Consider the following 20,379-nt stretch of genomic DNA (forward strand, 5'->3'; position numbering starts at 1 on the left):
TTTTTTTTTTTTTTTTTTTTTTTTTTTTTTTTTTTTTTTTTTTTTTTTTTTTTTTAGGTGGGGGGATTGGATTGGATTGGATTGGATGTAATTCGCTTTGTCTTTGTTTGTAGGGCGAGTGATAAGTGCCAGAAGGAGAAGAGGAAGACTATTAATGGCGATGATTTGCTTTGGGCCATGGCAACGTTGGGTTTCGAGGATTATATTGATCCGCTTAAGTCGTACCTTACTAGGTACCGTGAGGTAAAATTGTTTCTTATTTCTGGCTTTTACATGGTTTGTATTTACTAGTGCCTCGTGTGGAGACTTAATTGTACATGAACTGATGCGGATTGTTATAGACGTCCAGAGTAAAGGAATTAGACCTCTTCTCGCACTTTATATTACTTATCGTGATTGAGATTTGGGTGTGGTTAAAACTTTCATCAGCTGATCAGGAGATGCTTTATGCCCCGACATTTTGAATTAAATTTGTTCGGTTTCTTTTTTAATGAGGTTATTTAATTTATTTGATCTCATCACTATGATGTGCTCACATTTGTTTTCTTTTTTCTTCCCTTTTTTGGTTTTTTGGTGGGGCTATGGTGTTGCTTCAGTTGGAGGTAATTGAAACCAGCTCTTAAACCTAGTATTCTACTGGTTTATTGTACCCCCACCCCCCCTCTAACCTAAGCAGTTCTTGGGAGAAATGTATATACTGAGCTTTTTTTGTTAAATGTAAACTTGTCCAGTGTGATGCGAAAGGATCTTCGAGGGGTGGTGAAGAATCTGCTAAAAGAGATGCAGTTGGAGCCTTGCCTGGTCAAAATTCCCAGGTTTACTTACTTTCCACAGAATCTTGTTTTCACAGAGAAGTTTTATTTATTTTCATGGCAACATGAATTGGAAATTTCTTTCTTTAACATGTAATCATTTCTTATCATGCGGTGTAAATATCTGCAGCAGTACTTGCAGCCAGGAGCATTGACCTACATTAACACTCAAGTAATAATCTCTCCTCTCTCAACTTGTCAACACGCTATTTAGGAATATCCTCCTTTTCATTGCTAATAATTGGATTGAAATTCATGGGAATTATTAGCTTTTTAACATTGCCAGTATTGTCTCTCATTGTTGAGTGTTGCTTAGGAGATAGACCCGTTTCTTCACTTCCCCTCATATATGTGTCCTACCTTTTCTTCTCATATATCATTTGCTTGTCCAGAAGCTCGTAGGATTTCATCCTAGGTAGTTTATATACTTTTTTTTTCATATGCCTTGTTTCACCAGGGCAGCCAATGGCAGTTTATATTTAAATGAAATGCATTTAATGTTTGTAAGAAGATACATAGTTAAATAAAAATTTGATTATTCTACCATTCAAATAACCCATATTCTGGAGGAATTTCTGGACATATCTTAATGTGTCGTACAGTTTGATTACTCAGGAAAGAAGATTTCATGGTCTTGAAAAATTGTCTGCATAAAGATACTATTCGCCTGGAACAATATCCTACACCTAGCACCAAATTTTCTGAGATGTAAATATTTATATAGCCCCTTTTTGTCACTAGTAATTTTCCATATCCATTTCCTGCCCATTTGATTTTAAATGTTCCTAATTCAGAAGGAAGCTATAAATGAAGAATGGAACAGTGTTCTCTCATCACTTGAATGTGATAGTTATTGGTTTCGCTTTTGTAACGAATGCTTGAATATTAATTCTTATCTTTCTTTCATGGTTCCACCTTCTTGGTTTTCTAGGATGAAAAGAAAATGAATTGCACTACTTTTCTATCTACTTGTCATAATAGGGACAGATGGGGAGGATATGCATATTTACCTGTTATATTCATTCATTGCAGTCTCTAGGAGAGAAAAATAACTTTAATTGTACCATTATCCGTGCTATTTGTCCTCTGTAGTGGGTCATATTATAATTTCTTCTGTATGCAAGGATATTAAATCTCTTAACAAGGCCAAGAAAATTTTCGTGTTAAATGTATAGGAGCGGCTGACTCAGTATGGTTGTTACTTGTCCTCACATGATCATCAAATGCATGGTGAAGAAACATTTCTATAATCTCTCAACCATGCATCTAATGATCATGGGAGTGACAGATTGAACTCCTGTATACCTAGAGTCCTCCCATTCCCTTAAAAAGCAAGGGCCCCCTTTAAGTCTTCCGAATCTCCACTCTTACAGTCTATATTTGGGCACAAGACTGCAAAGGATTGGAAAAAAAAAAAAAAAAAAAATTATACGCCAACCTAACTAACATTATTAATTGAAGAGCACTTTCCTTTCTATCAATTAGTTTGTGACAGGTCTCAGATATCCAAATTGAGCTCTGCCTCTGGAACAACCAGCCTTAGGGAACTTTTCTTTCCTTACCCACTTTAAATTACTTTTTACCATAGAGTCAAAGAACTTGCTTGGCTAATTTGATCTCTCATTGATGCAGTGATTATGAATTTATGATGACATAATCTGCCTTTGCTAATTTTGAGCTTGGTAGTTCGAAGAACCAGGGTATCCTAAAGGTTATGAGTACAAATCTTCTCCATGGCGGCATACATGAACAAATGTCTTATGAGTACCCTTTTTTTGGTATGAAAAACTATGGGGTCAGCACTACAGTCTCTTGATAAAATAGGTGGAAGTCTGTAGATGTATCAAAATGGGCTAGAATGAAAAGAAGTGTTAAAATATGGAAATTTATTGTGCTTTGATTCTTAACTTTTTAATGCCCATCTAATCTTTGACAAGTTCTTTGAAATTGAGTAATCATGTTGCATATTGTCAATTTTGTTTTTTATTTGATCTAATGATCTATATCTTAATCTTTCCTGATTTGCCTTTACACTAGTAGTTTATGACCATGAAATATGTTTTGCTGGTTTTAATTACTTAGGTGAATTCTATCTGCATTCTGAGATGTTCATGTCGGGTAGATCAAATGTTTATTTTTACTTGGCTGTTCGAATTTTTGCATTATTGATCCCCAGTAGATTATGAGAAATAAACAGTGGACCTTTATTATCGGGTTAATCTCAAATTCACTTTTTTACCCCCTTCTCCTCCTATGCATACTTTGTCAGCACGGTTTTTGCCTTTAAAAAAATGTATGGAAAAAATTGCTATGCGTCCTGCTCCGTATTGGATGGTCCTTCAACAGTGATTTATTCTTGAAAAATACGTTTTGGTTTTGGGAGAATTGGAATCATTATGGGAATGAGCGCATTTTTCTTGATTTTTTTGTGGAATAACTCTCAGTGCTATTGAGATGTGTATGAGATTTTGCATGTAAATATGTAAAAATATATAGCATCTTTATATATTTGTTTCTAAAAAAAAAATTATAATATAAGGTCGAGGCCTAAAGTGTTGTCTGATGAATCATCTCAATTTAGACAATGCTAGCATGTATATACGATCAACAACTGTATTGTAGATGTTAAAGTGCGATTTCTGATGATATTTTCACTGACTCCGTTATTTTTTCAACATTCTATGTTCTGCAGGGACAGCATTTTGATCACTCCTTCAATGCAGAATAACGAGTAGGAATCTCCTGCATTTCCACGATTGTCGAAACTCTTCTACATAGATCTTTACAATCGATTTGGTTCTGGATTTGATTTTGGTTTGGGCTTTGAGGTGGGCTTCGATTTTCTTGATGCTCTCGTCAGCTAAAGTTATTGTAAATTTGGGACCTTCAATTTAGTATAGTTGCTTTGGTAGGCAACTGGAAATATATTATTCTCTTTCCCACTTCTGTTTCTTTTGGTTTTGAATGATTAAGAAAGTGATACGTGTACCCTCTCTCTCCCTCCCTCTTCTCTCTCTCTCTCTCTCTCTCTCTCTCTCTCTCTCTCTCTCTACTCACACAAATCTTAAAGAACAGATTACATAATGCCTATTTATTCTGTTGGTTGATTTTTCATCGAAGTGCTTTACTAGAATCTGACTGTAGGCCAACTGTAAGTTTCTTTTGACTTGGCGCGGGAGAGACACGGCGTTGTGGGCACTGCAATCTTCTTAACAACCATCTTGCTCGGTTCCCCTACACCAACAAATATCATAGAGAGGAAAACAAACCGATCAAAGCAGCTCAGCAATCCTCCATCTTTAAAAGAACTTTGGTAAGATCGTAATATGCTTCAATTCCTCTAACTAGTTGATGAGCTGTGTGATTCGATGCTTAAGCCCTTTTATATATGTTTTTTTTTTTTTTTTTGTTCAACTTGATTCTTAAACTAGTTTGTTTATGATTTTGACCATTTCTAGATGAGAGATTTTTGCCCAAAAAACTGTCCATTGAAATTTGGCTTAAATTTTTTTTTGAAGAACTATAGTTACTGTTGCCGACGATCCAAGTATAACTCGACTGTATAGTACATGTAATTTTGACCAAGATATTTGAAGTTCGTATCTCGACATCGAACATGCAGTGTAATTATACTTTTATGAACGATGATATTGTTGTTTCGAACTTTAGAGTATATGTTAGTTTGAGAATCCAGTAGAGAACATTTGATAAATGAAGGTGTATGATGATGTATTTCTGTGAGTCTATTGTTTAAGCATGGTGGTCAGTACTCGTCCAAGGAGTAGGAGCACGTGGTGGATATACGCCCCACCATTGGCAAACTAGTAGAGGTCACGTTAGTAGCACGTGATATGAGATCACAAACAGAGTGGGCTTTGGTGAGGGAAACATTTACAGTGGTACAACATAACACCCTTCTCTTTCTCTCTCATTCTGTTATGTATGTTCTGACTTAATGTGTTTTCCATTGAAAGAAAGCAGTGGAGGGAGGCCTCTCCCATCTGTCAATCCACTTACCTCACCCAATTGGGACAACAACGCATTCCACGGACCCTATTGGTAAAGGAAATTCATGAATCCCACAGCTCTGTTTTGGTAACTCTTTCTAACACTTCATGCCTCTTTGATTCGACTTCTTTAAAGCGTTTATGCCCCCTCCCTCTCCCTCTCCCTTTCCTTGCCCATTCTTGTTTATTATCAACTATGGTATGTGGCCAAACCAACCCTTAATCGCATTGATCCAAGCTCTATCAATTGAGCTATATCCCTCGAGCTAAATGAGGCCTGTATGAAAGAGTCAGATGCTTCTTCTATTCTTTTATTTTTTACCTTGACGTAGCGACAGAAAAAAGGATCGATCAAATTCTATTGAGTCTAACTCATTTCTTTCTGGTTAAAGAATCTCTTTCTGGTTGGTTTGGAACAACTAGGAGATTCTCTAGGAGAAATATGGGTTTGGCTCGAGGTTGCAAATAATCAAGGGGTTCTTTCCCTTTACATAATTATTTAGGAGAATGAGGCATTTTTGGTGACATTTTGTTTTAATGATGTGAGATTTTTAAAGTTATATGGGTCGAATTTAAGTCTAATTTGAATGTGTTTACATTTATTTGTTGCTTATAAATTTAAAAATGTCCTTTTGAGTGAGATTTATGTTAGTACTCGAATATTAGTATATATATAATGTAATGAATTATAAGTAATTTAAATATTTTTACTTGGTCAAGATAACTTCCAATAAAGATACATTTATTGTTCTTTTACAACAAAAAAATAATAAATAAATAAATAAATAAAAGAGTAAGCATGCCAAATAGGTATTCATTTAAAAAACTTAAAAAAGTGAGTAAAAAAAAATAGTAATGATAAAACAGAAGCAAGAAAGAAGACCAAGCCAGCTCAGACCTTAATTCATTCAAATAAAGCATTTAGCCTTTTGTAAGTTTGCAAAAAATGGGAATATATATATTAAAAAAATCAAGGGAAATGGCCAGCTCAGAGGAACATGACCCCTTGCTCAGGGCTCTGCTCACACATTTTCTAATATTTCTTTTTTATATTTTAAAAATCAATTATATTTTTAAAAAGTATTTAGTTTTCTCCCTCAACTAAGAAAAGCCATTTTAATTTCAACCTTATTTTAGTCTATAATTTTTTTAAAAAAATATTTATTACCTACCATTTATATTAATATATTATGTTTTTTTTTTCATGTTTATGTTTAAGAATTGAGATTAAACTGTTAATTTAAACATAACTTAATCAAAAGTTGAGAGTTTTTACGTGTGGTTTCTTCAAAATTCTTAAAAGAAAATTAGAGTGAATTAAAATAAATTAGGATACAATTGGTAAACATCAAATGTTTATTGAATGAAATGAGGGTTAAAATAGGAAAATTAAAAAATTTGAAGGACTAAAATAGAATTAAAAAGAAAAATAAAAAAATTGATTGATATTGAAATGGAAAGAGAACGTGTAAGGCACTGGGGCAATCGCTGGGCTCTCATGCATGGGATGGGATGAACTGCCCTTCAACGTCTTGAATTTACGTAAATACCCCTCCTGTTCTCTTACAGCTGGCCACGTTGCTCCTAATTCTAGAGAGAGAAAGCTGACTGTGTTTGTCACGTGGCTTTCTCACGTGCATTGCTATGATTGAGTTGTCGAGACTAGAGAGAGAAACCGAATGAATGAATGAATGAATGAATGAATTTTGCGTCCAAGATTTCCACGCCCGCCTGCCCGTATCTCTGCACGGGCTGCCCTTTTTTGTTTTCCCCTTTCCCATCTCTATATTTTTTTTTTTTTTTTTTTTTATAAAATAAGTTTCTAAAATTTTGTTAAAATTCATTTTTCTCTCTCTCTCTCCTCTTTATAATTTTAATTTTTTTTAAAATATATTCTCTATGATGATCGATATCAAAAGCAATTAAAACTTACTTTTAAACTCAATATTTAAATAAGTCGTGTTCATAAAAATTATTCAAATAATTTTAACGTGCAAGTCTACTTACAAAAAATAAATAAATAATCAAGCTCATTGTACATGAATTACTATTTCCGTTGAAAATGGTAACTTTGAAGCTCGTTAATACCACCATGGTCACAAACTCAACTGCAACTTAAAACTTTAAAATAATATTCTCAAATTAAAGAGTACGGTGGAACTTCCCAAAATTCAAACACGTACGTTGTCATCTCCCGTAAAATCATGTAATATGATTAAGACACTTTATTTTATATCAAATCTCGTAAAATATACCTATAAAATGTTATTGTATATGATTGGTTTGTGATTTCTTCGTTCACAATTTTTAAAACATTTCTCTCAAACGTGACTCGATACTCGAGTAAACGTCGACATTGTCCATGAAGTATAAATTTTGTAAGACTGACTTGTTTGTTGGGTTAAAATAAATGTCGTACGATCACTGTCATGCTGCCGCAAGAGTGCGATAGTAAGAAGTGGTACCAAACGACATGGGGATTGAAGTAAAGAAGATGGGTAATTGATGGTGAATTAATTAGGGTTGTTTGCAAGAAAAATTATTTGGAGGCTTCCCATTTGTACACTCAATATATGGAAATTAATTGAGTTGTGTGGTTTTGATAAGTTAAAGATTATTACTATTTTAATAATTGTAATTTATAGGTAAACACATTAATTATTCTATTTCCTATAAAAAAGAATTTCCCAGAAAATAAAAATAAAAAAAAAAAAGAAAAAGAAAAAGAAAAGAAATTGTGTGTGTGCTCACGTTGATGATAGCCTTCAGCAATTTGCCTATCTGTCCGCCTCTCTGTCTCTCTCTGTCTTCTTCCATTTCTTTATTTCCAGACCACTCTGTTCTTCTTCTTCTTCCTTTCCTCCGCACTATATAATCCCTTCCTCCTCTTCCCCACCACCATTTTTGCTTTCTTCATTTCTACTGTTTGCATTTCGCCGGAATCGCGACCGGAACGACGATGATGAGCAACAATAATGCAGGTCTGTTCGGCGACACTACGCTGACGAAGGTCTTCGTCGGAGGTTTGGCTTGGGAGACACCGAAGGAAGCTATGAGAGATCACTTCGAGAAGTTCGGTGAGATCCTGGAGGCGGTTATCATCTCCGATAAACTCACCGGCAGATCCAAGGGCTATGGATTTGTAAGTCTGGAATTCATTCATTGAATCGCAATGTGAATCGATTGGATTTCATTTTTGTTGATTTCTGTTTTTTGATTTAAAAATTAGGTTACATTCAAGGACGCGGAATCGGCGAAGAAGGCTTGTGAGGATTCGGCTCCGATCATCAATGGCCGCCGAGCCAACTGTAATCTCGCTTCGCTTGGAGCTCGACGTGGCTCGAGGTCGGCTTCGGCTACTCCTCCACAAGCTCCTCAGCATCCTGGTAAACGATTCCTCTCTTCCTCTCTCTGTGCATGATGAAACTAGTCAATTCGTTACTCGACAATGGCGTTTTCGTAGTTTCTCATAGAAATTTCGGACGGTGGAGATCTGACGTTGGTTTTGTGATGCCATTGAAGGATCGAACGGCGGTGGACCGAGGACGACGTCAGCACCATCGGGAAACCACGTGCAGTGGTACTACCCGGCGGGGACTTACCCGACGTCGTTTCGTCATCAGCCTCATCAAGCCGTCCCTTTCTACGGGTACACCTTAAAGATCCTACACCTCTTTCGTATTCTAACATTACCCATCTTTATACAGTTAATTTCCTTTTTTTTATTTCCCTTTTTAAATTAACGTAAATTTATAATTTTATTTAGATATTCCCCAAGCCCCACTTATGTCGCTACCGATATCAGTTACAACCACGTAAGCATTTTTATTTCATGTTAAATTATAATTTAAATTAATAAGAATTATTGGAAATATATAAAACGGCGACGTTTCATGGTGAATTACAGAAAGTGGGGTACATGAACGGGCATTACAGGCAGATATATCCGGGGCAGGCTATGGTAGGGGCGAACACATTGATGCCAATGTACCCGCTGTATCATTACCATCAATCACACGCGATGGGGATGCCCGCCCACATATACCCTCCCAGTCCCACGGCGGCGGTCCCACCCTCCTCCATTATGTCCAAACCGGCCTCCGTCGCTCCCACCCCAGGTCCCTTCTCTCTTCTCTTCGCTTCCCCCATTTTTTGTTTAAATTCTTCAAATTAAACGCTGAATTAGAGAGAGATTTGATGAAAATGGAGTTTAAATCCATAAATAAAGAGAGAAGAATGAGAGTGGTTCACGTGAAAGGGTGATTTTAGTGAAGGGTCTCCTCCCCCACTGCCAACTGGCGTCTCTGGGTCCCACGTGGCCAGCTTGATCTGCCGGTCGTGGGGTGGTCTCTTGCTGTCCCTTTCCAGATGTTAATATTCCCTGATGTTAAGGGCTCTTTTGCAAAATCAACTTTTATTCTTTCTTTTTCTGGATTTGTAAATAAAGTGTTAGTGAAATTACCAAAAACATATAATAATTTGTTTAAAACTTTAGTGTGGGTATGATTTAATGAAACTGATATTAGAAAGAACAGTTTGCTTGGTTGTGGAATAATAGGTAAAGGTGGAGGAGAATGCATGCAATGGGAAGAAGAAGAAGAAGAAGAAGATGATGATGATGATGATGATGATGATGATGGTAAAAGAAGAGCACAGAGGAATTGAATAGAAGAAGAAGGTGGGGGGTGGGGGGCTGCTCAGAACTACATTATTTTAGCCTGATGATCTGTTGTAGCTCTTTATTTCTTTCTTTCCTTCTTTTAATTAAATTATAAACTAATTTCATTGTTATTAATTTCAATTTTTTTGCCCCTTCTCTCTCTCTCTCTCTCTCTCTATATTCAGTCTTGTCAGTTCCTTTATCTCTCTCTTTAACATTGAAAAACAAAAGTTGCAGAACGGAACAGAACAGAGAGGCTGCTTTTTAATGAATGGGCAGCTTGGTTGGTTGCTTGCTTGCTTGCTTGCTTTACCCCAACTTTAATGTCTTTCTTCTTCTTCTTCTTCTGTAATGCATAAACCCTTCCATTAATTGGGTGTATAAAAAGGAACAGTCGAACGTGGCATAGTCATGGGCGGATGGATCTATTTATGTCTTTACCTTTGGAACTCCATTATTCAATGCTAAGTTGGTATTAGTGTTCGAATTTACCTATTGTTTTATTGATTACATGGATAAGATTAGTTCAACTCAAGTTTGATTATTTAATAATTGGGTTTAGTTTCATTTGAGTTAACAACAATTAAGGGATTAAAAAAAGAGAGCTCCCCCGTCAATTTCTTAAAGAATTTGACTATTCTAATTCTTTTGATTGTTGAAGAGGAGAACCGAACATTTTTTTATAAGAGTATGAAAAACATTTTATTAACAAACATATTTTAAAGTTACAATGGGTTAAAATGATCATCATTTACTAAGGTGAGTTTGAGATATTACAAATGGTATTAAAGCTAAATATGGAACCGTGGATACTCTAAGGTGGATTGTGAGATCTCATTTCTTTGTATTAAATAGATTAGAAAATATATGAATTAAATTTGGTAGTAGAAAAATAGATTTGGGTTGGTTCCATTATTATGATTGTTTATTTAGTATTTTAATAAAAACATAATGTTATTAATTTATTTTCAAACATTCAAATAATATTTTGAATAAAACAATAGACATCTAAGTTTAAAACGCAATTTAATTAAATTGGAAGTTTAGGATTAAATTTATCACTAAAATAAAAACAAATGTCATATTTAGAAATAAAATTTAGTATTTAATTTGTAATTTATCAGCTGGAAAATGAAATTTAATTAAACAAGGAAAAAGGCTAAAGCATTTTTTTTTTTATATATTTATATTTATATTTAGGATTATTATTTTTATTAAATTTCTTCCCCGGCTCTTTCGAGTTTCCAAAGCTTCGTTCCGAAATAAAATTCGGGATCTCTCTTTGTCTCTCTCTAAACCCCCAAACCCTTTCTCTCTCTCTCTCCCAAACAAACTCAATTCTTTTGAGAAGATCCACTAAGGTACTCGTTTTCTTTCTCTGCTACTTGAATTTTCTGTTTACCTATAGTTTCAACGTGTTTCTGTTTCTAAATTATGATTTTTTATTCTCATCGGTTCTTAGAGTCCGATTGGTTTGCTTAATTAGGGCTTCTGCTGTTCTCCGAGCAATTTTTTTTTTTTGCACCCTTTGTTCGAGAAATTACTCAGATTCTGTTTTTCATGGAAGAACCGGATGAGAGAGATGGTTCTCTTGGTGTTTTAGAGTCAACTGTTACTGCTGGGGAGCATGTAGTGGATGGTTCTAGTGTTAGTATTAATAAGGAACGGGTTCAGAGTTCGTTGTCTGAGGAGGTGGGGAGGGTGGAGGGGGGTGATGCGGCTTGTAATGGTGGTGGTGAGGATATTATGGTGGAAGTTTTGGGTTCTGATGTTTATTTTGATGGTGTATGTACTGATAGGGCTGCTGGGAATTTGGATGAGGTTGGTTCTGGTGGTTCAACGGGGGAGGAGCCCAGTGTGGAGAGGGATGGGATGTCTCCTTGTGGAGATACCGGGGCCTTCAACGAGTCTGGTGTAGGGGTCTCTGGTGGTGTGGAAAGTGAGGGAGTATCAGGGGTTGGGGAATCAGTTAAAGAATCATCTCAAGAAGGTGCGGAGGGTGATGAAAGTGTCGTTGAGGCTATGGATGTAGATACTCCGGTGGTATCCTGTCAAGGCAGTCTAGTTCATACTAGTCCAGATGATAAAGTTTTGAACAATGTAGAGCCTCGTAAAGTGGAGGCTCATTCTGAGGAATCGAAGAATTCTCCCACAGACAATGGGTTTGGAGATGACTCAGTGCATGCAGGTGGGGGAATCGAACTTGTAACAGAGGAAGCCCCAATAAGTGATGGGGGAGAAAGTCTGGAAAAAGGAGCAGGTCAAAAGAGTGTGGAAGGAAGTGAGCAAATTGTTGATACACCAGATGACCAGCAGGGTGCAGAACTTGGGGTTTCTGATGTGGATGCACGGAATCCCGGAATCAAAACTTCGACTTCTGCAGATGGTAATGAAAATTCAACTTCACTGGGCCATGATGGTACTGAAAATGCTCCCGACACATGCATTGAAAAAGCTTTGAATCCTGAAGTTATTTCTCATAATGATGGTGCAGGGAAAGACCTTTCTAAATTGGACAGGGAGGAGAGTTGTATAGTTGAGACGGAGGATGAAGATGTCGGAAAAAGTGATCCTGTAGATGATCAGAACCCAGTTGATGGAGGAGGGGAACTTCCTAATAGCATTTTGACTTATGGGAAGAAGTGTGCAGGGCTAAAGTCAGTTCAAGCCCCGGATATAGCTGCACAAGCACTTGAGAGTGAAAATTTGGATTCAAGTATAACAGTTCCTGAAAAGGTGGTGAATTCAGATCCAGCTGTAGCTGTGGATTCGATATCGTTGAGTCAACTGAACCAGGATGATGAGGTAAATGTTGCAGCTAAAAATGATGGGAAAATTTTGGCGCCAAGTATTGAGGTTTCTGCTGAAAATGAGCAAAATTTGAATGTGCAGATAGAATGCAGGAATATGGAGTCAAATCCTCAATCCAATGGACAAGGTGGGGGCATTCGCATGAACGTCGAGGGAATTGCTGTTATTGATAGTAATCTGGCTGATATTGAGAATGTGGAAGGAATGCAAGTTGATCAAAGTTTCAATGTTGACCAGGTGGGATTACATGGTGAGGAAGAAATGGAAGATGTGTCGGGTATTGATAACGATGACGATCAAATTGATGAATGTGCAGAAGAGAATCCCGAAAGTTCAGTACAATTGCATCAAGCTCATTACCAATTGCCATTGGAGAATGAAGGTGATTTTTCTGATTCTGATTTAGTGTGGGGTAAAGTGAGGAGCCATCCTTGGTGGCCAGGTCAGATATTTTATCCATCTGATTCTTCTGATAAGGCAATGAAATATTATAAAAAGGACTTCTTTTTGGTTGCATATTTTGGGGACTGTTCATTTGCGTGGAATGAAGTGTCTCATTTAAAGCCTTTTCGGACACATTTCTCCCAAGAAGAGATGCAAAGTCATTCAGAAGCTTTCCAGAATGCTGTTGAGTGCGCTCTAGAAGAAGTCTCTCGACGATATGAATTGGGGCTAGCGTGTTCGTGTACACCAAGAGAAGCATATGACATGATTAAATGTCAGGTTATTGAAAATGCTGGTATTAGAGAAGAATCATCTAGAAGGTACGGTGTAGACAAATCTGCTAGTGCTACATCATTTGAGCCAGCTAAATTCATTGAATACATCAGGGACTTGGCAAAGTTTCCAGCTGATGGCGGCGACCGTTTGGACCTAGTGATTGCTAAGGCCCAGCTGACAGCATTTTATCGTCTAAAGGGCCATTGTGGCTTGCCTCAATTCCAATCCGGCCTGGCGGACAGTGAGTTAGACAGTTTATGCATTGAAACGCAGTCAGGTGATTACGCTCAGCATGCAGATCCTTGCCAGGATGATGCACAGACATCCGCATATAAGGAGAGTTCGGAAGGACGGAGTAGTTCTTATCATAAACGCAAACATAACTTGAAGGATGGTATGTTTCCAAAGAAGAAAGAAAAGAGTTTGTATGAACTTATGGAGGACGTAGGTAATCTAGATGGAGAGAATTGGTCTGATGCAAGGACGACTACTGCATTGGTGTCACCTTCTACTAAGAGACGGAAGACAGAACATCCTATTGATGATTCTGGCACGTCGGATGGAAGGAAAACTATATCCTCGGCAAAGGTTTCTGGAACTGCACCTCTTAAACAGTCCTTCAAAATTGGTGATTGTATTCGTAGGGTTGCTAGTCAGTTGACTGGTACACCTCCAATTGTCAAGTCTATTAGTGAGAGATTCCAAAGGCCAGATGGTAGCTTTGATGGGCATGCGGTCCCTGAATCTGACGTTTTCCTTCAGAACTTTGATGATGCCCAAAGAGGTAGGGTAAATTTTCCTACAGAGTACTCCTCCTTGGATGAATTGCTTGGCCAACTTCAACTAGTGGCAAGCGATCCAATGAAGGAATACAGCTTCTTGAACGTAATAGTCTGTTTTTTCACCGATTTTCGAGATTCTTTAATTTTGAGGCAGCAGCCTGGAAGTGAAGAGGCCATGGACAGAATCAGTAGTAAGAGGAGAGTACAACTCACTTCTACTTCTGCTTCACCACAAACTTTTGAATTCGAGGATATGAGTGACACTTATTGGACGGACAGGGTTATCCAAAATGGAACTGAAGTTCAGCCCCCTCGTAAAACCAGAAAACGTGATTACCAACTTGCAGTGCCAGAGTCGGAAAAGGCTCTTCAAGGGAGTCGGAGGCCGTACAAGAAGCGACATTCTGCTGGAAATCATGCTATGTCAGCTGAGAAGTTTACTGGCTCCGTAGATCAGCCATCTCCTGCTGAACTTGTAATGAACTTTTCTGAGGTGGATTCTGTGCCATCAGAAAAGACCTTGAATAACATGTTTAGGCGGTTTGGACCCTTAAGAGAATATGAGACTGAAGTCGACAGGGAGGGTGGTCGTGCAAGAGTCGTTTTCAAAAAATCTTCTGATGCAGAAATTGCTTATGGCGCTGCTGGAAGGTTTAGCATCTTTGGACCAAGACTCGTAAATTACCAGCTCAGCTATGTTCTTTCTACCCTTTTCAAAACTTCTCAAATTCCCAGACTTCAGGATCAGGAAATGCATCTCGATCTTAGCACGCCTCAATTCCAGGAAATGCAACTTGATCTATCCTCTTTCCACGACCATGAAATGCAGCTTGATTTATCTTCAATTCATGACCAGGACATGCAACTTGATCTTTCCTCGATTGGCTACCAGGAAATGGAATCTGTTCTTGGTCCGAACCATGACCAGGAGAATAAACCTAATTACACTGCTCATCTTGGGGAGATGCAGGCTGGTTTTTCAACAATCCAATATGAGGGGCAATCTGATCTTTCCTCAATGCACGATCAAGAATTGCAAACTGTTTTTGCTTCAAACCAGGAGACACAATCAGATATTGTTACTGCTCAAGACCACGAGTTGTGTCATAACTACACCTCAACTCAGCTTGGGGAGATGCAAGGTGATCATACTCCGACTCCTCATCATGATGAGCTACCCGTTTCTGTTTCTGCCTCAACCCAGGAGCAGAATATGCAACCAGTTTTTGCCACAATCAAGGAGGAGAAGACACAGCCAGCTATCGCTACACTCCAAGAGGAGTCACAGTCAGTTCTTGGCACCATCCAGGAGCAAGAGACGCATGCTATTCTTGACACTGCCCAACTTGGTAGGATGCAAGCTGTTCCTTCCACACCCCAGGAGCACGCTATGCAACCAGTCCTGGCCGCCACAATTCAGGAGAATGCGATGTTGCCAGTTCTTACCTCTGCTCAGGATCATGAGAGGGAACCTCTGGCCACATCAGAGGAGGCGTTGGGGGAACCTGTTCCTGCCAGGACAGAAGGGCAAGAAACACAACATTCTCTTGGCACAAAAGAGCAGGCAACTCAATCTGTTACCATTGCAACTCTTGAACAAGGAGACAGACAGCCAGTTGTTTTAATGGGGGAGGTTCAAGGAGAAGCTCAGATGACTCCTGCCTTTACAGAGGGGCAGAAAACACAAGTTCTTGACTCTGCAAAGGAACACGAGTCTGAACATGATCTTGGCGCAAAAGAGCAGGCCAGTCAATCTGTTATTGTAACTGATGGACAAGACGACACACATCTACTTGTTTTAACTGGTGAGGAGTCTCAAGAGGAGACTCAGCCTATTTCTGCCTCAATGCAGGAGCTGAGGACTGTGCCAGATGTTCCCTCAGTCCAGGAGTTGGATCATGATGAGGATGCTGTGCCAGGACAGGAGTTGCAACCTGATCCCCTGACAACTGAGGAGCACGAGGCTGTGCCAGACTCTTCTACATCCCAGGTGCAGGATGTGCAGTCTAATCATGCTACAGAACTTGAGCAGGATCTGCATCCTGATAATTCTACAGATGAGGTGCTAGAGGTGGATTGTGATGATGGCACACATCAGGAGCTGGAGGCACAATATAGTACTAACAGAAATCAAGAGCAGGAGATGGATATTGCGACAGATCAGGAGCAGGGGAAACAATGTCATGATGCAACAAGTCAGGAGCAGGAGATGAAATGTGACAATGCCATGAGTCACGAGCAGGAACTGCAATGTGCCAATGCCACTAGTCAGGAGCAGGAGTTACGATGTGACAATGCCACAAATCAGCAGATGGAATGTGATAATGATGCCGATAAGAAGCCTGTAGCGAAATCTGGTGAGGCTGCATCCAATAAGCAGGATGCACAATCTGATAGTGAGCAACAATTGCAAGCTGATCATGCCACTAACCAGGAGGCAGAATCCAATCTTGCCGCACAAGAGCAGGACATAAAATCTGATGTTGTGGGAAAACATCCTACTCAGGATCAGGCGACGGAATCTGATCTTGCTGCAATCCCAGTCTCTGAGACACATCCTGATCCTGTCCCCACGAAGGATCAGGAGATGCAACATAGTCCTTCATCTTTGAAAAAGAACACAGATTAATTTTCAGGTATGCATACTTCATTTGGCCACCAGTTTCTGATGCTCTATAAAAGCTAGTTTTTGCGTTCTAGGATAGAAAGTTCCTATTGAATGTCCAAATCTCTGTTCGTTCCCCACCCGAAAACACATAAGGCTGCTGTTTCCTTTGACCTTGGTAATGTTTAATTTTTTTCCAGGGTTGTTGAAAGAACACTAATGGCTTTTGTAACGCTATGCAGCCACGCACATTAATTTGATGGTCAAATTATTTATATATGTGTTATATATATTTTTGGGAATGGGATGAAGTGCTTTCAACGTCAAAGATAGAACCAACATCATGTAATACACCGTTTCACTTAATATCCACTATTGTTTATGGACTTGTATTTCTTGTCTACGCAATCTTACCAATATCCTATTTGGGTATGATATGATTATTTCACAATTTCAGGACATACGGAAATGCAATAGCCAACTGAAGAACACAGTGCCACTAACGAGAGAACGACACACGTGCCAAGAGGTGGTGATCAGACCATCGTTCAAAGTTGCATCTGGTAATCAGTTTCATTCGGGGTTACTTGAGGCTCTCCCCCTTCGTTTCACTCTCAAATATTGACAGGTTTTAATGTTTTAAGCTTAGTTCCTCCCCGACAGTACTAGTTGAATGTAAATTAATGTTAGCCCAAGCTTTTCCTCCCACTTTCTGTTGATTTGTTGGCGGAGTCTGGCTTTTGAATCTGATACATCTTGCACTCTACACTACATTTTCCAATCACAGCCATCGAAGTGAAGCATGGAGGGGCTTATTTGGAAGCCAAATGGTTTTGAAATTTCATGCTTTCTTTTTTGGATAGTTGTTGCTCCAATGTACAGCAATCTTGGGGATTGGACTCAGCCCCATGTCAGCCATTCATTTTCATTTGATAGAAATTTTGCTCCGCCGGCGTTTTTTTGTTGGAATGACAAAATTTGGCTCTGGAAATAACGTAACAGGATCGAAACGCTTCAGGTCAAATTGCACGATTCAAATTGTTTTGGATTGGACATCTCTGTACTGTTGTGACCATCGACGATAAAATCTAAAGGAAAAGAAGATTCTCAAATGTTCAATTTGTACTCTGAAACTTCACAACTTGCTCAGTTTTTGCTGAAAACAAAATTTCGGCCCATTGCTAACAAGTCAAACAAATTTGACATTATCGTTAGCATACAACAAGGAAAGTGTCATATATTTTATCGTACATTCTATTTATCATAGATTTTATCTACGATAATATCGCATCGCATCGGCTCTACCAAAGAAGAGCGTATCTTGGGATCGTGGTTGACTTACAACAAGAAGAAGAAAAAGATTAGTACAAACTTCGGTTCGGTGTTGATCGTGTTGGACAGACTTAGAAGAAAAAGATTAGTGCAAATTTCTTGCAACTCTTATACTTAAGATGTCTAACGACTAATAATCGTATCTAGACAATAGATTACTGTGGATTCCTGTTATCCACTGCTCGATATGGGGTTGGGTTCAGGGCCAAAGCACCAAGTAGAGATCCCATATTGTGCACGATCAACTACGATCAAGGAAGAGAAAGCGGGAGTAGGGAGTAGCAAGCAGACGCAGGAGGGACAAACCTCATTTTTCTTTCATCATTGCTACCAATGGAGCACATACAAATGAAGGTTCAATGAAGGTTAGATGAAGGAACCACGAAAAGAAGGGCACCACAATCGATAATAACCAAATCATACCCCATCAAAGTTCATAAAAAAGTTCTCTTTTCCCCCAAAAATTATCTTTCTGTGGCCTTCCAAAAGGGACAGGACTCTTTGATAGTACAGAAACACTAGAATCAGAGGATAACTGTTCTGCCAATTTAGTTTTAAAAACTAAACTGAACACATGTTATTATATCCAAAATTTAAATTAAATTTGAAAACTAACCAAGCACATCTTCCTGAATCATCCAGGTAACTAACAATTTTCATACCAATTTTAAGATATTTTGAACATTACTTCCATTTAGAACAGACAGCGATGCCTAAGACCAAAACCCAGATGAGGCAACAAACCTTGATCAGATCAGTACTTGCCAATAAATGATAATATCTATTCAGTGTTCTACAACAACATAGATCCAAGAGCCATAAACACACAAACTTTCTACAAACCAAAATAAAAAAGAGGCATTCATTAAAACTAGGCTTTCAAATTTCTTCCTTTTCTAACCAACCAGCACATATATTGCATATATAATTCCAGGGATATATCCCAATATGGTCAGCAACAAACAAATCCAAAACTCTACCTGCACTTGCAAATCAAAAACAAGAACACAATCAGAAAAACAATTTGAAAGAAAAGACAGAGAAATGTTGTAAAATGAAAACAGAATTTGGAGAGAAGAATTGAGACATCACCCCACAGCCATAGCGAAGGAAAACTCCAAGTGGTGGAAGAAGAATTGCTAATATGATTTCTACAAAAGTTTCAGAACCCATAATTCTTTCTCTGTTTCTGTCTCATTGACAAAAAAATGAGGTTTTAAAGCTGAAGAAAGCTGCACCTTGAAGAAGAAAGAGAACCCAAAACTAGTTGTGGGGAGGTGGCAATAGTCTAAGGTTTTGGCAATGACACGTGGGAGAAGAGACTAACACGTGTGGCACTTTTGCTATTGGGTGTTTTGTGAATAAAATTTGAACTTCTTTTCTTCAACATTATTATTATTATTATTACTACGTTAAACGGACACGACTCTCCACAATGGTATGATATTGTTCACATTGAGAATAAGCTATTATGACTTTGAGTTGGACTTCTCCAAAAGGCCTCATACCAATGAAGTTAGTATTCCTCACTTATAAACTCATGATCATTCCCTACGATGTAGGGCTTTCATCATCGAACATATTCTACATAAAGTTAAGGATATAAAATTTATTTTACATACCAACTAAATTCATTAATTTTTAATTTATTTTTAACAGAGATTTGTTGGCATAAAATTACAAGATTTAGGCAATTGTAACGAAAACAAAATTTGATAATGTTTTGAATTAGATAGAGGGTGGTTTCAAGCAAGAATCATGGCCGTCCATGGCAGCAGCACAATCAAATTATAGAGAGCATTCAGTTAAGAAACTTGATGAACTATAACAAGGAAATGATGCAAAAACAAAATGAAGATAGTCTGAAAGTTCACCAAATTTGCAGCTGACTTGCCATTACTCATTCTATCTCAAACGGGTAAACAAATAGCATTAGAGCAGGACGAGAGAAGAAAGACTTGCCTTCAGCTCAACAAATAGTGTGAAGAAAAACCCACTGAGGATTTTCATCGAACACCTTGTGGGTATGGCTACAGATTCGAAACCTCAGTCCCATAATTCCATATACAGTTCAAAATTTTCACTCTGTTTCAGAAGGAGAAGGAGGAAGAAGAAGGCGCTGATTCGTGAGAGCTTTTGGAATTGATGAAGCGAGTTTTGATTTTGATGAATTTGAAAATGGTCAATATGCTGGAAGAGAGGAGCGAGGAACTTTACCCTTTCCGGGTATAATTCCTTACCCACTATTTGTATATATTCGGTAGCAAATTTAAAAATATTAAATTAATAAAAATAATAATTATTTATTAATAAAAATATTTTTTTAATTTTAAAAGTTTCAATAATACCTTTAATTTTTAAAAAAAATAAAAAAAAAATACCTTTATTATCCACGTTATATTTAAAAAATATTATAAAATTTAAAAATAGGACTAAACTATTTATCTTTTTAAAAAATTTAAAAAAAATTCTTATCGTTAATATATATACTAAAATAAAATTATCCTCCTATTATTCTTAAAAATTGAGGAATATTTTTAAATTTTTAATTTTTTTAAATGTATTAATAAACTATTTTCGAAATTTATAGTTATTTTTTAAATAAAATATTAAGAAGATTTATTTTGAAGTTTAAAAATAGTATTTTTAT

General features: G+C 37.6%; 4 protein-coding genes and 1 long non-coding RNA gene across 25 annotated transcripts in view; 4 read left to right on the forward strand and 1 right to left on the reverse strand.

Annotated features, from left to right (window-relative positions):
• The window catches only part of LOC111483965 (nuclear transcription factor Y subunit B-1-like), a 4,663-nt gene extending 852 nt beyond the window's left edge, over positions 1 to 3,811 (forward strand). Inside the window, exons 3-8 of one of the 14 annotated variants that reach the window (XM_023130367.1) lie at positions 114 to 243; positions 597 to 602; positions 732 to 815; positions 946 to 984; positions 2,491 to 2,590; positions 3,505 to 3,811. In XM_023130367.1, coding sequence (XP_022986135.1) covers positions 114 to 243; positions 597 to 602; positions 732 to 815; positions 946 to 984; positions 2,491 to 2,590; positions 3,505 to 3,518 — 373 coding nt within the window. In that variant the 3' untranslated portion in view covers positions 3,519 to 3,811. The other 13 variants (XM_023130357.1, XM_023130394.1, XM_023130386.1 and 10 more) reach the window with 13 other exon arrangements.
• Positions 3,812 to 4,241: 430 nt separating this feature from the next.
• On the forward strand, positions 4,242 to 4,907 carry LOC111484038. The gene is made up of 2 exons (XR_002718444.1): positions 4,242 to 4,711; positions 4,787 to 4,907. It is a non-coding gene; the product is annotated as an uncharacterized LOC111484038 (long non-coding RNA).
• Positions 4,908 to 7,578: 2,671 nt separating this feature from the next.
• On the forward strand, positions 7,579 to 9,635 carry LOC111489087 (probable RNA-binding protein ARP1). Of its 2 annotated transcripts, none has more exons than XM_023137120.1 (6): positions 7,579 to 7,961; positions 8,049 to 8,205; positions 8,342 to 8,468; positions 8,586 to 8,634; positions 8,727 to 8,937; positions 9,378 to 9,635. In XM_023137120.1, the coding sequence occupies exons 1-6, from the start codon at positions 7,779 to 7,781 to the stop codon at positions 9,482 to 9,484; spliced, it is 834 nt and encodes a 277-aa protein (XP_022992888.1). In that variant the 5' UTR covers positions 7,579 to 7,778; the 3' UTR covers positions 9,485 to 9,635. The 2 variants fall into 2 exon arrangements, with proteins under 2 accessions (XP_022992888.1, XP_022992897.1); XM_023137129.1 differs by having other exon boundaries at positions 7,581 to 7,961; positions 9,355 to 9,415.
• Positions 9,636 to 10,704: 1,069 nt separating this feature from the next.
• Positions 10,705 to 17,417, forward strand: LOC111493932. 6 transcript variants are annotated; one of them, XM_023143898.1, is made up of 5 exons: positions 10,705 to 10,840; positions 10,942 to 12,284; positions 12,372 to 16,428; positions 16,640 to 16,742; positions 16,855 to 17,417. In XM_023143898.1, the coding sequence occupies exons 2-3, from the start codon at positions 11,040 to 11,042 to the stop codon at positions 16,419 to 16,421; spliced, it is 5,295 nt and encodes a 1,764-aa protein (XP_022999666.1). In that variant the 5' UTR covers positions 10,705 to 10,840; positions 10,942 to 11,039; the 3' UTR covers positions 16,422 to 16,428; positions 16,640 to 16,742; positions 16,855 to 17,417. The 6 variants fall into 6 exon arrangements, with proteins under 6 accessions (XP_022999666.1, XP_022999650.1, XP_022999634.1 ...); XM_023143882.1 differs by having other exon boundaries at positions 10,942 to 16,428; positions 16,598 to 16,742; XM_023143866.1 differs by having other exon boundaries at positions 10,942 to 16,428.
• Positions 17,418 to 18,402: 985 nt separating this feature from the next.
• Positions 18,403 to 19,957, reverse strand: LOC111493964 (low temperature-induced protein lt101.2). 2 transcript variants are annotated; one of them, XM_023143928.1, is made up of 3 exons: positions 19,692 to 19,957; positions 18,822 to 18,918; positions 18,403 to 18,709 (listed from the first exon to the last, which is right to left on the reverse strand). In XM_023143928.1, exons 2-3 carry the CDS (start codon positions 18,900 to 18,902, stop codon positions 18,626 to 18,628), a joined length of 165 nt encoding a protein of 54 aa, XP_022999696.1. In that variant the 5' UTR covers positions 18,903 to 18,918; positions 19,692 to 19,957; the 3' UTR covers positions 18,403 to 18,625. The 2 variants fall into 2 exon arrangements, with proteins under 2 accessions (XP_022999696.1, XP_022999688.1); XM_023143920.1 differs by lacking the exon at positions 19,692 to 19,957 and having other exon boundaries at positions 18,822 to 19,103.
• Positions 19,958 to 20,379: the final 422 nt, after the last annotated feature.

The sequence above is a fragment of the Cucurbita maxima genome, unplaced genomic scaffold (assembly GCF_002738345.1).
Source record: "Cucurbita maxima cultivar Rimu unplaced genomic scaffold, Cmax_1.0 Cma_Scf00001, whole genome shotgun sequence".
Lineage (NCBI taxonomy): Eukaryota > Viridiplantae > Streptophyta > Magnoliopsida > Cucurbitales > Cucurbitaceae > Cucurbita > Cucurbita maxima.

Bases quoted from the DNA above. Each gene is read 5' to 3' on its own strand.
- LOC111489087 (XM_023137120.1), top strand. From the start codon at position 7,779: ATGATGAGCAACAATAATGCAGGTCTGTTCGGCGACACTACGCTGACG. The intron at 8,206-8,341 runs GTAAACGATTCC...ATGCCATTGAAG, and splicing joins ACAAGCTCCTCAGCATCCTG to GATCGAACGGCGGTGGACCG. The intron at 8,635-8,726 runs GTAAGCATTTTT...GGTGAATTACAG, and splicing joins CCGATATCAGTTACAACCAC to AAAGTGGGGTACATGAACGG.
- LOC111493932 (XM_023143882.1), top strand. From the start codon at position 11,040: ATGGAAGAACCGGATGAGAGAGATGGTTCTCTTGGTGTTTTAGAGTCA.
- LOC111493964 (XM_023143928.1), bottom strand. From the start codon at position 18,902: ATGGGTTCTGAAACTTTTGTAGAAATCATATTAGCAATTCTTCTTCCA. The intron at 18,710-18,821 runs GTGATGTCTCAA...TTGCAAGTGCAG, and splicing joins TCCTTCGCTATGGCTGTGGG to GTAGAGTTTTGGATTTGTTT.